The sequence below is a fragment of the Eschscholzia californica genome, unplaced genomic scaffold (genome assembly GCF_041429995.1).
Source record: "Eschscholzia californica isolate CP2 unplaced genomic scaffold, dmEscCali1.0.p SCAF_2, whole genome shotgun sequence".
In the NCBI taxonomy this organism is placed as follows: domain Eukaryota; kingdom Viridiplantae; phylum Streptophyta; class Magnoliopsida; order Ranunculales; family Papaveraceae; genus Eschscholzia; species Eschscholzia californica.
Genome location: NW_028238309.1, coordinates 7054435 through 7072861, shown reverse-complemented (window position 1 = coordinate 7072861; position 18427 = coordinate 7054435). Strand labels below are relative to the sequence as shown.

The 18427-nt window shown below is 35.6% G+C and overlaps 1 protein-coding gene and 1 long non-coding RNA gene across 2 annotated transcripts; one reads left to right on the top strand and one right to left on the bottom strand.

Moving 5' to 3' along the window:
- Positions 1-5932: 5932 nt before the first annotated feature.
- On the bottom strand, positions 5933-13140 carry LOC147555760 (antimicrobial ginkbilobin-2-like protein). The gene is made up of 2 exons (XM_086664552.1): positions 12608-13140; positions 5933-6221 (listed from the first exon to the last, which is right to left on the bottom strand). Exons 1-2 carry the CDS (start codon positions 13102-13104, stop codon positions 5933-5935), a joined length of 786 nt encoding a protein of 261 aa, XP_086520678.1. The 5' UTR covers positions 13105-13140.
- Positions 13141-15202: 2062 nt separating this feature from the next.
- On the top strand, positions 15203-17618 carry LOC147555759 (uncharacterized). The gene is made up of 3 exons (XR_015235267.1): positions 15203-15251; positions 15437-15651; positions 17493-17618. It is a non-coding gene; the product is annotated as an uncharacterized LOC147555759 (long non-coding RNA).
- Positions 17619-18427: the final 809 nt, after the last annotated feature.

Below are 18427 nucleotides of genomic sequence, written 5' to 3'. Positions count from 1 at the left end.
AACGAACATTAAGATAACGGTGAAGATTTTAGGCTAATGTAATGGATGTCTTCTTTTAAAACTTCTTTTCTTTCCTCATTAAAGGGTACCATTTTTTGAAATGCTTCGGCAAGTGAAAACTGTTCCTGAATTTACACGAATATTACATTATATTGGTTTTGTTTATTAATTTCACAAATATAATTGTTGGTAAATTTAACGAGTTATTTTTATTTAGGTTATTACATGGTTCATTAATTGTCAATTGAGTTTTTCTAAAAAACTTTTTAACTTATAATTTGTATTACTTCTTCGGTTGCGTAAAGGACATTGCCCTGCCCAGGGACGGATCCAGGATTTTCACTTAGGGGGTGCCATTTATATACTTAAATTTTTTTTCAACACAGTAATTAACAAAATATTTATATTCATTAATTATATTAATACATCAACGACTACAAACGTAATTGACCTCTACGAGAGTTCACAATTTAAAATGTTCGCATAATCGTCTCATTGTCAATTTCACTAAAAACTTCTTTTTCAATAAAGGCTACTAAACTATTATTCAGCCACGGATCACTCATCTTGCTTCTTAAGCGTGTTTTAACTAGTTTTATAGCTGAAAAAACTTTTCAACGGGGGTAGTTGCAATGGTCATTTGCTCCTTTATAGAAATATCTCGTGCTTCATCAATCAAAATAGAGAAGGAAGCATCACCAAGATTACTAATAATCCACTTAATAGTTTCATATGCACATGAGTAAGCAATATCTTTTTCAATATTAGGAGCAACCAATTTTAAATTTCCAACAGTATTATCAAATGTAACTGCATAAATTTCTGGACAATTTCGAGCAAGAAGCTTTAACAATTTAATGAAATTACCTGGATTTTGTGAAATCTCAGATTCGTCATTTTCGCGAAATGCCAATCCTTGTTGCAATAGATACCGAACGACCTTTATGGCAGCGTTGAGTTTTGTAGAGATTTATGGTAGATGAATTGAAGTTTATAGGTTTTAGGGTAGTTGAGTTGAATTTTATAGAGTTTATGGTACATGAATTGAAGTTTGTAGGATTTTATGGTAGATGAATGTGGGGTTTAGAGTAGTTGAATTGAATTTTACAAAAATTTAGGATAGTTGAATCGAATTTTATAAGTTTTATGGTGATGAATTGATGTTTGTTGGAGTTTATGGTAGGTGAATTGAATTTTATAGGGTTCATAGTGATGAATTGAAGTTTGTAGGAGTTTATGGAAGGTGAATTGAATTTTATAGGGTTCTTGGTGTTGAATTGAAGTTTGTAGAAGTTTATCATAGGTGAATTGAAGTTTATAGTGTTTAGGGTAGTTGAATGGAATTTTATAAGAATTTATGATAATTGAAATATTAAAAGTAAAAAGTATTTCAAAGAGTGAGATTCGAACCCAGCACCTTACCCACCCACAACCAAAAACATACGGTTGGGTATGTAGAGGGTGTAAACATGTAAATGTAAAAAACCACTCCAAAACGCTAATAGACGGATTCAAACTCGGGATCGCCCGTTCCTAACACCCGCGCCTTACCCACTAAGCAAAAGTCGTTTTTGTGTCAGCTTACTACATCAGATTTACTTAACGTATATTCATATTAAAAAGAAAAATTACTACTACTATATTATTTTTTCGGGAGGATCCATGGGGTGCGACCGCACCCCTTCACACCCCCACAGATACGCCTCTGGCCCCGCCCGTAGGCCTAGGGTTGTGCTTAGTACTTAATATACAAATATTATTAATAAAATATATTTATTCTACTAATAATATTATTAATTTTTAATAATACTTAATACATAAATTATTAATATATTTTAGATTAAATACAAACATTATTCATACATTAAATATAAATAACATTTAATAAGTACTGTTTAATAAAAAGGCGTGAAAATCTAAATCCGTACTTGAAAGATATTTGAAAATGGCTGAAGTTAATTGAAAATTTATTAATAATTTATGTTATTCTTATTTGTGAAAGTATTGATATATAATTAAAATTTTTAATAAGGTATAATTAATTTGTTTTACAAAAATGTATACAAAACTAAAATGTATATACCATTAGTTAATTAGATAATTAAAATAAACATTATAAAATGAAAATTAATTTTACAATGGGGAGCACGAATTGGATTAGAGGGGAATACATACCAAGCATATGAAAAATATTTATTTAATTTAGCGTAACTTATAGAACAGTGTAAGAACATGAGTTATGATTATATGTTTTTTTTTATGACGAAAGGTATCACCCAATGATTATATGTTTTTTTTATGGCGAAAGGTATCACCCATTCCAAACAATGATAGGAATATTTGAGGATATATTGAAAGGGTTAGATTATTTGGGACCATCCCAAATAATGATAGGAATATTTGAGGATATATTGAAAGGGTTAGATTATTTGGGACCATCCCAAACAATGATAGGAATATTTGAAGATATATTGAAAGGGTTAGATTATTTGGGACCATCCCAAACAATGATAGGAATATTTGAGGATATATTGAAAGGGTTAGATTATTTGGGAACCAAATGTTGAATAATCAAAATATTGGAGTGGAAACTAAGACTTATTCTTACGCCATCCCTTATTTTATAACCAAGCAAATGAATTATGTTTATAGAAAAGTTTTCTGACTTTATGGCTAGTTCAACACTTATAAATATAGATAATACTTATTAAATATTATTAATAGAATACTTAATGTATAAATATTGTTAATAAAATACATTTGGTCTACTAATAACATTAACAATTTTTAATAATACTTAATGTGTACATTATTAATATATTTAAGATTAAATACAAACATTATTAATAAATATTAAATATAAATAACATTTAATAAGTATTGTTTAATAAAGAGATGTGAAACTCTACTAATAATATTAATAATTTGTCATAATACTTAATGCATACATTATTAATATAATTTAGATTAAATACAAACATTATTCATATATTAAATATAAAAATTATTTAATAAGTACTATTTAATAAAAAGGCGTGAAACTCTAAATCCCCATCATTTGAAAGATATGTGAAATTGGTTGAAAATTAATGTTTAATTGAAAATGTATTAATAATTTATATTATTCTTATTTGTATAAGTATTGATATACAAATAAAAGTCTTAATAAGGTATAATTCATTTGTTTGTTATATAAAAATGTATATGTCATAAGTTAATTAGATAATAAAACTATACATAAGAATAATATATATATATATATATTAATAGAAAAAATCTTGCATTTTCTTTTTCAATTGCTAGTGAGCAAAAATATTTAGATAAAACCTTACTAGGGATCTAAAAAGTAATATTTTATTCCCATCTCCGTCTCTGTTTTTCCGCATTGTAGTTCTTAACTAATTGTCTTTAAACATCATTGTCAGCAGTTGAATCCTCCTTTAATGTCTTTGAATATTTACGGGGTTTCGCTAATTTGTTTTCATTTTCCACACCACGTTTTCTGCCTGACACATTCAACCCTTAACGAGCCTTTATTCTTCAGGATAGTATCATCCGATCACTTTGATTATCCACCCGAAACCCTTCATAACTTTCTTCGAACATGACTATATCAGTAATATCCCCACCATGGCTTCTCTTGCTACACGTATTGTTCTTCCTCAGATTAATTCCAGTATGGTTTTTTACATGAACATTGGCCTTGAGTTTTTGTTTTATCCAGACCCTCTAAGCAGAGCTGGAAAGCATTTGAAGGTTTATCTACGTCGTTGACTTACGCTGATTCTCTAATTTAGAATCGGATATTCAGATCTTCATGCTCGCTCGATGTGTCTTATCTGTTAGTTAGCTGAATGGACCCTTAGAGATTTAAGAGAGGTCGTGTTCCGAGTTTAGTGGTACTTATTGCGGCTGGACAGAGGTCCTCGAAGAGGTAACTTTGTGGCACTTTTAGTTACTACTTCTATTACTTTGGTGAATCCCACTTTAGCATCTTCTCTCCCTGTTCCTTCTTCTATCATGTAAATTCTCTTTATAACGAATGAAAATCGTAATCTTCTAACTTTACATTTTCACAATGACCAAAATGTTCTTTCTTTCTTTTGAGTTTTATTTTGTGGGATACTTCACACTTAAAATAAAAAACGTTAGTGGGTCAGTATAATAATGCATGATCTAAACTTATTACAAAAAATATTCTCTTTTCTTGTACCTCCAAAAACAAAAGGATATTAGTTCTCTATTTCTATTGGTCTTGATAACCTGCGAAAGATTTTCAATATTTGACAATTGTACCTTAAATACAGGACTTAATTTCGATGTAACCGTTATTTTGTGAGTGGTCATAGCTTGGGCTACCGGGTTTGTAAAATTGTGAATCATTTGCCTGAGCAACACAACTTAATTTTCAGAACATTGGATATAGACAACCCGAAGAAATTTTAGTTTAGGAATGTCTTTATTTGATTTTCCAGTCTAACTTACTTTGGCCGTCACTCAGTTAGCAGACTCGTCTGTTTAATGACCTTCAATGCAGGGCTTCCTTTTATTTGTGAGTCATGGTCGTAGCTTAGGCTATCATGACTTGCTATTGTTTGGGGGGGCGGGGGGGGGGGGGGGGGGGGGAATAATAGTATACCACCTAAATCTGACCTTTTTGTTTCAGTAGGCGTTTTTGTTGTGTCTAAAGCCCCAACATTGTGTTTTCTTCACATTAGGTAACCTCTCATTGTGTCATGTAAGTAGGGGATGGGTATAAAATTTGGTCCGGTTGTTTGGATCCCTGAAATACCCCGTTAAGCTAACTTTACGTGTCCACTTATATCACTAATATTTCTCAACTTATAATTAACTTTAGGGTATAAATAATGTAATAAATTTGTCTGACTTTAGGCCATGTTTAGTCGACCTTTAGGCCTCTTCATCGGTTTAACTTAAGGCAGTTATTGTGTTTATCACATCTTCATAATGTATCAATGCCTTGTAATGACTAACATATATCGTAGTTGAGTTCTCCAAAAAAAAAAACAATTTTAACTATAAACAATGAGCGGCGTATTCCTCTACTTAATTCCTTTCTTTCTCCTGATATTGTGCAAAAATTACAGTTGCTCCTATCATGTATTATGCATTGTCTCTAAATCGTGATGATATTTTCACAGTGTCTTCCATGTACAATCATTTAACACAATATCAAGATTACAAACTTAGTGATGAGACAATTAACAAAAGAATTTGCAAATTAGGAGTTACACCTAGAATTCAAATGTTTGTGTGGAAAGCTTGCTTGAACAATTATCATATCACATCTCTTATTGATGAGATTAATTGATGTTCCTCTTCTTATGTGTCAAATGTGGAGAAGCTATGGTAGAACCGAACGAGATGCAAAGTGGGTTCTTGATAAGTTAAACGACAAAGCATCGTTTTGCTCATTGGGCATCAAATCACAGTTCGGGTACTATAAGATTACTTGGATCTTCTGCTGAAAATATTTCTTTTATCTATGTAAATAGATACAAGAACAAGGTAACTGATGTTCTAGCTAAATGAAAAACTACTTTGTCTGATGTTGATGTTATTCCTAAGTTGATAATGAGCCATTTAACCAAAAAAAGATATTCTATAGAAACAAATTTATTACATTCATACAAATCAGAAAATGCTAGGAAACAAGAAAAACTAGGAAGACTCTACACAGATATTTTATGTAGCTTATTGATATTCGTTTTTTTGAGGACTCTGATCTACTGAACCTCGAACCACGACAAGTCATATAAGATTTCTGCCCAGAGTCTTTCTGCCTTTGATCAACTTTTGTCTTTTAGTGAAAATGAGTCATTAAGTCAAGAATTTTGTCAAGGATTTTGTACATGTAGCACTCCCGTGGCAATTAAGGTAGTTCAAGCAGTCTTAAAAGAAAAAAGGTAATTCAAGCATTGACAAAGGGATACAGCTCATATCTAAAATTACAGCTTCCACCAACAACTCTTCCTCCTCTTTTACCATTACAACAGCTTGGAAGTTCACTTACTGCTTCATCCAAACACTTCTTACATGCACCACTAGACAGATCCCTTGTACACTGAACTAGTCCATACAGCTTCTCTGATCCTTCCATCTTCATCTCTCCCGTAGCGAACTTTCTTGGATTCATATAAGCTTTAGTACTCAAACCCATGATCAATTCTTTAGTTTTTCGGTTAAACGAAATAGGATCACTTATGTTAGAACTAAAAGTCGCGGAAGCTATCGAACCTATCCTAGAAATTGATCCGATTATGAAGATTAATCGAAAAGCTAAGCCAAAATCAAATATGCGAACAGAATTTAACGAGGTTCGGCTTAAAGCCTACGTCCTCGGGCGAACAAGAAATCTTTATTGAAGGATAGATGAAGACGACTCACACAACCCGCAAGTTCGTCCCAAGATGGTACCGTATAGAAAATTAACCTTCTATACTAAATCTTCGACGACCGAGAACACCGCTCAAAACTATGAACAAATTTCTCTCTCACTTGCTCTCTCTTTAGCTCTCTCTAAAGAAGAGTTGTTGTTGCTTGTGTTGGTTGATGTTGATCAACCCCCTATTTATATTATTATTAGCCGGTGGGATTGGAATCACATTGAGCCAAAAATTGGAAACATCCCAAAATTGAGTTTCCAACTATTCTCAAAACCGCCAATTGAGTTTCCAATTTTTGGAAACATCCCAAATTGGAAAAACCGCCATAAGCAAACAACTATGCCTCCAAAACCGCCTCTTCAATTTTAGAAAATACCTCTTACAATTCTCCACCTCGTACACAATTTGATATGCTTCAAATTTTGGACGAACACCAGGATACTCCTTGTAAGATATATCTGCTTCTTGTAACTTCATCCGACTGCACCATATGACCATGGCTTCCTACGTACCCTTTTTTTTTACAGGATCAAGCCTACCGTAGTTCTACCAACCCTTCACATAAAGATTATCTTGTCGCCATTACGTCCTTTCGGGCGACTTAACACGAGCCTATTTGTAGCAATTCCAAGCAATGCTGAAACTTGCTACATGTCACCACTTTAGTCAACATGTCCGCGGGATTCTCATCTGTGTGTACCTTCATGAGAGAAACATCACCTTCCTCTATGACATCTCGTACAAAGTGATACCTGACATCGATATGCTTAGTACGAGCATGATGGACCTGATTCTTCGCCAAGTGGATCGCACTTTGACTATCACACCATACATCTACGCACTCCTGCTTAATCCCTAGATCATCCAAAAGACCCCACAACCACAATGCTTCCTTCACACCCTCGGCCATAGCCATATACTCGGCCTCCGTAGTGGATAACGCAACTGTAGATTGTAACATCGATCGCCAACTAACTGGAGCACCATGTACCTTAAATACATAACCAGTAGTAGATCGTCTTCTATCTAGATCGCCAGCATAATCCGAGTCAACATAACCGCTTACCTGACATGTGTCTCCACCAAAGCACAAACCCGTATCAACGGTACCCTTTAAGTACCTCAAGACCCACTTCACAGCTTCCCAATGTGTCTTTCTCGGGTTTGCCATAAACCTACTAACCACACTGACCGCCTGTGAAATGTCCGGACGAATACACACCATAGCGTACATCAAACTGCCAACTGCACTAGCATACGGTATACGATCCATATGATCCTTCTCCACCGTAGTAGTGGGAGATTGTTTTCCCGAGAGCCTGAAGTGTGGTGCCAAAGGTGTTGACACCGCCTTCGCATTCTGCATCCCGAACCGAGAAACTACTCGTTCGATGTAACCTTTCTGATTCAAGTACAGTTTCTTACTTGACCGCTCTCTCTTAATCTCCATTCCCAGTATTTTCTTTGCAGCGCCCATGTCTTTCATCTCAAACTCTTGACTGAGTTGAGATTTCAACTTATTTATCTCCACCATGCTTCTAGAAGCAATAACCATGTCATCCACATATAAAAGGAGATAAATAAAGTCACCTTCGCGAAGCTTCTTGATGTATACACAACAATCATAGTCACTTCTGCGAAAACCATGCTTTAGCATGAAAAAATCAAATCGTTTGTACCATTGGCAAAGGAATTGTTTCAATCCGTAAAGAGACTTCCTCAAACGACACACTTGATTTTCTTTACCCTCAACCTTGTATCCCTCAGGTTGAGCCATATAAATTTCTTCTTCCAAATCACCGTGCAAGAAGGCGATTTTAACATCGAGTTGTTCCAGCTCAAGATCACTGTGAGCAACAATACTCAATAGCACCCGAATAGAAGTATGTTTCACGACCGGTGAGAAAATCTCATTGTAGTCGACCCCTTCTTTCTGTGCATAACCCTTGGCCACTAGTCTTGCCTTATACCTTGTACCCTTGATTTCGGAAGAATCCTCTTTCTTCTTGTACACCCATTTACAACCAATAACAGACTTACCTTCGGGCAATGGGACAACCTCCCATGTCTTGTTCTTGTGAAGAGACTCCATCTCTTCTTGCATAGCAACCAACCAACTCTCTCTTTCCGCCGCGGTAATAGCTTGTTTGAAGGTGACCGGCTCGTCGTCTTCCACCGAGAGTGCATACTCAACCACATTTGCCTGCCCGTAATGCCTAAGAGGTTTGTCTGACCCTAACCTCTGTACCGGCTTATATAACCGTTTCGGCCTAGTGTGTACCGAAACATCCTGCTGTTGTTGTTGTAAAACTTGTGTACCTTCCCCTTGAACCTCCTCATGATCGGGTTCATCAATTTCCTCATCCTGAGTATTATCCTGATGCTCCACCTGATTATGATTCCTAGAAACCCGTTGGTCTTCGGCTTCTACTTCCACTACTTGAGCTTTAGTAGACCCAACATCACCACAACTAGGCACCGTAGCTTTCGCCGTAGCTACAATAGATGATGAAGGAGTTGAAGGAGATGTCCTTCGACCAAGGTGACAATGCGAACAAATTGTCGGATAGGACAATTGATGTGGAAGATCATCAAGTCCGATTGATTTAGGGATCGTAGAGTTGTAGCTAGAGACCAACTACGATCGTCGAATTACGAAGTAATTCGCGGCTAACTTCGATCGGATCCTACAACGGGTTACACATAAGAGTGACAAATTGATCTAGGATATGACTAGTGGGAGTGAGATATAATCATGGGAGTGTCCCATAAACATATCTCATAGGCCTAAAAAGGAATTAGGCAAAGATAGTACAAAAGGGCCAAAAACAGGGTTTTTGGGCCTAGACCGGTTCGGGTACTTCTAGGACTCGGATTGGGCTGAATTTTGGAGGGTTAGTTGCTGATATAATAAACATTATATCTGCCAATTTTCGTGGTGTTTGGACACCTCCTCCTTAGGGAATTGAGAAAATACCAATAGTTGCTATTTTCGACTATTTCCCTAAATCTTATTCTAAAGGGTGTTTTAGGAAACCTAAAAGGAGGTGGATTCTTATTAGGGTTCTATATAAACACTCTTAGGGCAGAGAATAAGGTGTGGAATTTCTCTCTAAGCTTTCTTACTCTACCACATCAAGTAGAGAGGAGAAAGTGAGCTAATTCCCATTAACTATCAATCTAGTCAAAGAAGGTGTTCTTCTTTTCCAACCACCATTGGTGTGCTAGCTATACAACAAGGTGGGAGATCAAATTGATTGCTCGTGTCCCAAGTAGAGGAGCTACACTTGAAGCTCTTGGTCTTCTTCAATCAATTCAACTAGTTCGAGGGAAAAGCGATTAAGGTAATCTACTATCTCCATTAGATTAATTACTAGTTTTGCATGTGATCCTGGGAATACTAGTGTAGACATTAGATGTCATATTTCCGCTATAAACACTAGTAGAAGGGTGTAAATCCCTACAGATGACTCATCAAACACCACATCTCTGCTGATTACAAACTTCTTGTCTTCCGTACACCATAGCCGATAACCCTTGACTCCTGTAGCATATCCTAAGAAAATTGCCTTCTTTGCTCTATTGTCAAGTTTGTTACCTTTAACATGGTAATAGGCCGTACAACCAAAAACCCTAAGTCTCCCGTAATCTGCATGTTCACCTGACCACACCTCGTAAGGTATGCCGCCATCTAAAGAAGAATGTGGAGACCTATTCACAATATAACAAGCTGTAGCAACAGATTCTGCCCACCATTCTACGCCTAATCCCGAATTGGAGCGCATACATCTAGCCTTCTCAAGTAGTGTACGGTTCAATCTCTCTGCGACTCCATTCTGCTGAGGTGTGTTTACTACTGTCCAGTGCCTCACAATGCCTTCCTGATTACAAAACTCCTTGAATGCCCCATCCGTGTACTCGGTCCCATTATCCGACCTTAACGTCTTCAGCTTTCGACCAGTTTTGTTCTCAACCATTGCTTTCCACACCAGGAATGTGTTGAATACCTCATTCTTATTCTTCAGAAAATAAAGCCAGACAAATCTCGAATGATCATCAACGAATGTAACAAAATACCTGGAACCACCCTTGGAAGGTAACTTTGCCGGTCCCCAGACATCGGTGTGTACGTAGTCTAACACCTCTTTGCTCCTGTGCTTGCTTGTAGAGAACGTCACCCTGTGTGCCTTCCCGAACACACAATGCTCACAAAACTCCATGCAAGGCTTCTTCATGTCCTTCAACAAGCCTTTCCCGCACATCAGAGATAGACCCTTTTCTGACATATGCCCAAGGCGCATATGCCAAAGCCTCGTACTAGCCGTTGGATCCCTTCCACTGATTCCTACTGCTACATCTCCAGTAATTGTTGTCCCCAAAAGTTTGTATAAATTACCGTAACGAGTACCTCTCATTACCACCAAAGAACCCTTAACGACTTTTATGGAGCCATTCTCTATAATTATCTTACAGCCGTTCCGCTCCAACACACCAAGGGAAATTAGATTTTTCCGCAAATCGGGTATGTGTCTTACGTCCGTCAATGTTCTCACCACTCCATCGTGCATCTTGATCCGTATTGTTCCGAGTTCCACAGTTTTACATATACTATCATCACCCAGTATAACTGTACCACCATCTATACTCCTATAGGTAGTAAACCACTCCCTATTTGGACACATATGGTGTGACGCCCCTGAATCAAGCATCCACTTATCGAAGATCTTCTCAGACACCTCTGTCACCGAGAAACATTCGTCCGCCTCTTCTGACACATATCCCGCCTCTTGCATCTCTTGTTTCTCCTTGTAGCCTTCGTTCTTTTGCTTCAACTTTCTCTTTGGACAAGCCGCTTTAAAGTGGCCAAGCTCACCACAACTAAAGCACGTTTTCTTGAAAGAGCCTCTAGATTTGGATCTAGATTTCCCGCCCTTTCGCTTTCTCCTTTCATTACTCCTCCCCCTCGTTACAAACAACCCTTGTGCTTGATCCTTGTCTACTCCACCCGACGCCATACTGCTAGTAGCAACCTTACGAAGGTCATTCGCTAATAGCGAATTTCTCATTTCTTCCATGCTTAGACTATCACCAACAAGCATCAAAGTTTGAACAAGGTTCTCATAGGAATTAGGTAATGAAAGTAACAATATGAGGGCTTGGTCCTCATCCTCAACCTTAACATCAATATCCTTCAAATATGAGATAATCCTGTCAAACCTATTCACATATTCCTGAATAGAAGAACCCTCTTCCATTCTACATGTGAATAATTTGGATTTTAAGTAGACCCGATTCGTTAAAGTTTTCGTCATGAAACTGCTTTCTAGCTTTAACCACACACTCGCCGCCGTTGTTTCTCCGTCTACTAGGAACGCCACGTCCCTCTCAAGACACAACATAATGGTAGCCCGTGCTTCGAGATCTAACTCTTCCCAATCCTCATCTAACATATCTCCTGGTTTCTTTCCCGTCAACGTCTTGTGTAATTTCTGCGAGATTAACAGATTCTTCATCTGCATCCGCCAATAAGAAAAATCATTTTTCCCATTGAACTTCTCTATCTCATATTTCCCTGCTTTGACCGTACCACTTCTCGATCCCATCTTCTCTTCGTTCAATCTCAACAAGGCTCTGATACCAATTGTTAGAACTAAAAGTCGCGGAAGCTATCGAACCTATCCTAGAAATTGATCCGATTATGAAGATTAATCGAAAAGCTAAGCCAAAATCAAATATGCGAACAGAATTTAACGAGGTTCGGCTTAAAGCCTACGTCCTCGGGCGAACAAGAAATCTTTATTGAAGGATAGATGAAGACGACTCACACAACCCGCAAGTTCGTCCCAAGATGGTACCGTATAGAAAATTAACCTTCTATACTAAATCTTCGACGACCGAGAACACCGCTCAAAACTATGAACAAATTTCTCTCTCACTTGCTCTCTCTTTAGCTCTCTCTAAAGAAGAGTTGTTGTTGCTTGTGTTGGTTGATGTTGATCAACCCCCTATTTATATTATTATGAGCCGGTGGGATTGGAATCACATTGAGCCAAAAATTGGAAACATCCCAAAATTGAGTTTCCAACTATTCTCAAAACCGCCAATTGAGTTTCCAATTTTTGGAAACATCCCAAATTGGAAAAACCGCCATAAGCAAACAACTATGCCTCCAAAACCGCCTCTTCAATTTTAGAAACTACCTCTTACAACTTACATTTTGAATATTATATAAGTAAAACTTATTTGCATTATCTATCAAGCCAAAAAACCTCATATCAGAGTATTTCAAAAGACAATTATCATACCAAATTATGGCTCCTTTATCACTAGGACAACGATCACGAATCTTCTTCGTGGCCTTAACTACACAACTCTTACAATCGGTGGGGTTTACGTCTCCTCGACATAACGCAAGCCCGTTAACACGATCTTCCCGTTCTTCATTAGACTTAGACCCAAGCCCAAAACCTGTAAAAGGAACAGTGACAGAGAGTGTATTGAATAGATTGTTCAAGTTCTTATCATATGAACCATTAGTTGGGTAGTTTTGTGTGTTAAAACAAACATGGAAAAGAGGGTCAGGACTGCTTGTACTTTGAGCAAGAGCATTGTGGAGAGAGAAAGTGAAGGTGAGAAGATAATAGAGAGGGAGTAATTTGATGAGAATATACATAGTGGGATTGGTTTGGGAGATCATGGTGTATTTGATGAATATTGGTTTGTGAGTTTTGAGATCAATAGGTAAAGAAGACCCTTATATATGGGAGAACCAAAGTTGATTTGTAAGTATTTGTTAGATAAAGTCAATAGTTGACTTTTTGTACTGGTCAGAAGTCTTATAGTCAAATGAACAACAATTTCTTACCTAAAAAAATGAGAAGAAATGGGATTTTTGTATTCTTGAAGAAAAAGAACTCGGCTGTTCTTATTTAATTAGGTTTCATACTTTGAGCAAATCAAATGACAAGATGTTTAAGATTTTTTTTTTTTGCAAATAAATGAGAAGATAATATATAGAATTAAAAAATGCATATTATCCACCTAATGGAGATTATTAGACTCAATTCCAAGAGTCAAAATCAAAGGGCCGTTTATAATTTACATTAAATTTGAGTCAAGGACATGAGAAAATGTCTGATTTGTTTTTTCTTTTAAAACTTTATTTATCAAATTATTATTTAAGAAATCAAGGTATTATTGATAAAGAAAATTTGACCAAAAACTAGTATGTTATGAAACTAAAGCATATAATTTCAATGGCTTACTAAATAATGTTGGTATATCGACACATTTTCACACATTTTGATTGAGCGCAGATAAAATGGAACAAATACACCCAGATCCGGGAGAGAACTAGTTTCAACAAAAAAAAAAAGGAGAGAAGCCAAAAATAGGGCCGGTAATTATAAGGCCCAAAATGGGGAAGTTAAAGAGAATCAGGCCCAATACTAAATAATAATGAGGAAAAAACCCAGTAGGTAAAAATACAATTTTACCCTCCAAAATGAAATTTTCCGCCCAAATCAGCGTTCTGAACATTTCTGAACAATTCTTGGTTTGCTCTCGACAATTTTGTAAATTTCTGAAAAAATCTTAGTTTGTCTCAACAATTTGTAAATTTTTGAACAAATTCGTTTTTGCTTAGACATTGTTTTGCCAAAATATTTCGCATTTTTTTCTTTTGCATTTTACATAGACAAACAAACACAAACATTTTGGCTACAACATTTTTCGATTTGTCTCGTGAAAAAATAAATGGTTTTCGCATTTTCTGTTTTGCTTTCGACATAAATATAAAGACTAAAGTATTTTTTATTTGTCCTTTACAAAAATTAAAATGTTATGCATATTATCCTTTGTATTTAACAAATCCGTTAACGAACAAATAATATTTTGACTAATACATTATATATGTTGTTAAGAACATAATTATATATGACGCCAACATTTTATAATAAGTCGGGACATTATTATAGATATTGTCAACATTTTATAACAACACAATGATATATGTTGTCAACATATAAGGGTAAAAATGGAATTATGAAAAAAATATGTTGTCATGTTAACAACATAATTACATATGTTGTGAACATTTTGAAAAATGTTTAAAAAATGGGTTTTTTTGACATTATTATTTTTGAGTGGGTTTTTTTCTTATTAGGGTCTAGATTTTTGGGTTTTTCACTCATTTTTTCCCAAAAATAAAGAGCATTCTAACTTACTTTTGGTTTTCAACAAAAAAAAAAAAAAACTTACTTTTGGTCCAAATATGAGGAGAGAGTGGTCATCCACTATGGAGATAGCCAGCATTTGACTTCTTGCCCGTTGATTCCGAGTGGCTTTGACCTAATCAGTAACAAATTGTGCAAAGGGGCAAGAAAGAAATTTGTTTTTGAACCAGCTATGGTTATTGTAAAAAATTCTCCAACTCTATTTTATTTCAATCTTGATTGTAATAGTAGTACAATGTTCTTAATGAAAAACTATTATTACACTAACTTATATACTAAGTAGAGAGAGAGTAGAGACAGTCTGTTATTATAACAGAAAAGAGAAGATTAGTTGTTAGATTAACTAACTAACTAATCTGTTTTATTATTTCAGGGACACTGTGGGTGCCTATAAGAGAAGAGTTGCTGAGTTGCTGGCTTTGAAATGGACTCCTTGTATTCACTTTGACTTGGGTCTTTGACCATACAAAGAGAAACATCAGAACCCGAGTTCTAACATCCCCCCCTCAAACCGATGGTGACGACTCCGAGAAACCATCAGTTTGTCTTCGAGATTAGCAAAATAGAGAGTAAAAAGGTCGTTGGAAAGACAACCAAATCAACTCATGAGGTAAGACAACGAAAGCAACTCTGTTACTGTTGTAGATAAAGCTTTATCCAGCTTCTTTTTGACGATTTTTGCTATACTTGCTTGTTTCTTAGAACTCCATGAGATAAACAAATTCCCGAGCTCACAACCCTTTTTAGATATCGAAGTATCTTCTTGATAATAATAACCATGCTTGTTGTTGACAGCTTATGTATGAATTGTGCCGCGTAATGTACTGCGTACGAGATGTCTAGACGAGTAAGAGTGAGATAATAGAGTGCACCTACCAAGCTCCTGCACTGAGGTGAAGTAAACAACTCATCACCATCAGTGATGGAGACCCTTTTTACACAGGAAATTGGTAACTTTGCTGATTTTGAATTTAATAGTGGAGCTTTCTGAAGTAACTGTAAGCTCAAAGGTATATTTCTTTTGTGACATGAGTAATATGCTGGTAGAATCTTCATATGTGACTTCTATACCATCATATATGACTTACTGTGATGCACAAACATTGAGTTGTCAATTTTACCATTCTGAAAGCCATATGAATGGCTTATTGTATTTGCCTTGAACCTTTGTAAAGAAAACACCAATTTTCTGTTTGAACTTGTATAACCACCACTTACAACTCAAAATATTCAGTTGAATATTGTAAGGGGCAAGAGAGCAAGTTTTGTGTTGTTGAAGTGCTTGATATTCTTCATTCATAGCATGGCCCCATTCATTATGTATTTCTGCCTCTTTATATGTTGATGCTTTAGTGGGTAAGGGAAGAATTGATAGATAGGCCATATTGACATTGTGAGGTGAGGAGTAGAGGGCCACAAAGTCTGCAGGTAACTGCTTACTTTTGATAATGCCATCCTTACCTCTAGTTACCACTTGATCAATCTCTATAGTAGGTGTTGGAACCTGTGAATTAACTTGTGAAATGGTTTGGAAACTAGATGTCCCTAATTCATGAGAAGCCAAACCTTTAAGACCTGAACTAGCTGGTGAGCTAGTATGAGTATTAGATGTACCCAGTTCAGTGGTAAGGATTGAAGAGTTGGTGACTGTTGGCAAACGTAATGAAATATGTGGCCTTGAATTCTGATCACTACTTGACTGTATTTTACTGATGTTGGCATAAGGATAGTTTCCTTCATCAAAAATAGCATGTCTGGATATATATAGTCTCTTTGTAAGTGACTCATACCATTCTTCACTTGGAATATCATCTTGGAGCATTTCTGATTCACAATCGAAATATACATCCTCCTGTTCTTGAATATCTATGGCAGTATAACACTCATGAAATTGTTGATTATCACTTTGTGCATATTCATATATTTCTGCATCTTTACATTCTACTTCATATGAATAAGACTTAGGTGATTTGACACCTTTATTAACATCTAGTTCTTCCTTATGAATATGGTTTTCAGTATGATAACCTGTTAGTGACTTATTTTGTTTGTACCTGAAATAACATACTCCTGCTGAATGGCCCCATCTCTTGCATATTCCACATGGAATTGAGGAAAAATCAAAATCATATGCCCTCTTATTTTTATATTGAGCACTTTGATTATTCGGAACAACACCTTCCTTCTTAGAATGAGAGTGATTTCTATAGTAAGATGGTGAAGGTTTGTATTTTTGAATTGATTTCCAATTTGATATGTTGGCATAATAGACTTCTTGATATGTCTCTTTATTAGATAACCATTGTTCATGTTGAATGAGCCTAGATTTGAGTTGGGCTAAAGATAAATCTTCATTATTGACTCTTAGGGCAATAGTAAACTGATCATAGTCAGATGTTAGACCTTGAATTGCTATTCTAACAAGGTCAGAATCATGTACTCTATCATGAATAGATAACAAAGAGTCTGAGAGTTGTTTGATTTCTCTCAAATAATCTGCTATAGAGGTATTTCCTTTCTTTAAAGTATGCAACTTTCTTCTAAGTTGATCCTTCTTGGATTCAAGTGCTTCATTATTTGTTAGATTAAGATAATCCCATATATCTTTAGCTGATTTCAGACCATATATATCCAAATACACTGATTTTGATAAGACACTTTTGAGAAATGACTTTACAAAACTTTCTTTTGATCTCCAACATTGAAAATCTGGGTTTACTTGCTCTACATTATGAATGTACTGAAATTGGGGAGGTTCTTCTATAGAGCCAGTGACAAACCCTAATAGCTCATAGGTTCCAAGTAGAGTTTCAACTTGGTCTTTCCACATTAAATAATTGTTGTCATCTAGTTTCTCAGTTATAAAACTAAAGACAGAGGAAATGGGAGGAAGATTACCTTGAAGCTGAGTTGCCATGATCAAGAAAGGATGAAGAAATGATGAAGAACCAATAGATTGTTGGTGATGAGTGCGGAAAAACAGTAAATGATTCTTGATCACTGAGTTTACTTGATTTTGGCTTTGATTTTACTTGATTTTACTTGATTTTACTTGATTGTGATCTTGATTTTACTTGATTGTGATCTTGATTTTACTTGATTTTGATCATGATTTTGTTTCATGTTGAATGATTGCTATTGAGTTGGAGAGAAGAAAACTTAGCTTTGGATCTTTAACCTAACTGATACCATGTAAAAAATTTTCCAACTCTATTTTATTTCAATCTTGATTGTAATAGTAGTACAATGTTCTTAATGAAAAACTATTATTACACTAACTTATATACTAAGTAGAGAGAGAGTAGAGACAGTCTGTTATTATTATAACAGAAAAGAGAAGATTAGTTGTTAGATTAACTAACTAACTAATCTGTTTTATTATTTCAGGGACACTGTGGGTGCCTATAAGAGAAGAGTTGCTGAGTTGCTGGCTTTGAAATGGACTCCTTGTATTCACTTTGACTTGGGTCTTTGACCATACAAAGAGAAACATCAGAACCCTAAATTTGTAACTCTTCTTCTTCTTCTTCTTAACCCTAGTTCTAACAGTTATTTTGGTGCAAATTAACATTATATCTACTAACTTACCAATTAAACTGAAACTTTAGCCCACTAACTATAACCACTAGTAACATTATATCTACTAACTTACCAATTAAATTGACCCACTGACTACTTAATTTTTAAAGTAGGTAACTAACTAAATTGAATTTACATAAATTTTAACGTAGTATTTAACCTTAAGAGTTTGCTCCGAGAAGAGTTTTGTTTAATTCTAAGCCTTCG

Bases quoted from the DNA above. Each gene is read 5' to 3' on its own strand.
- LOC147555760 (XM_086664552.1), bottom strand. From the start codon at position 13,104: ATGATCTCCCAAACCAATCCCACTATGTATATTCTCATCAAATTACTC. The intron at 6,222-12,607 runs GTAGTTTCTAAA...TTCTAACATAAG, and splicing joins CAAAATGTAAGTTGTAAGAG to TGATCCTATTTCGTTTAACC.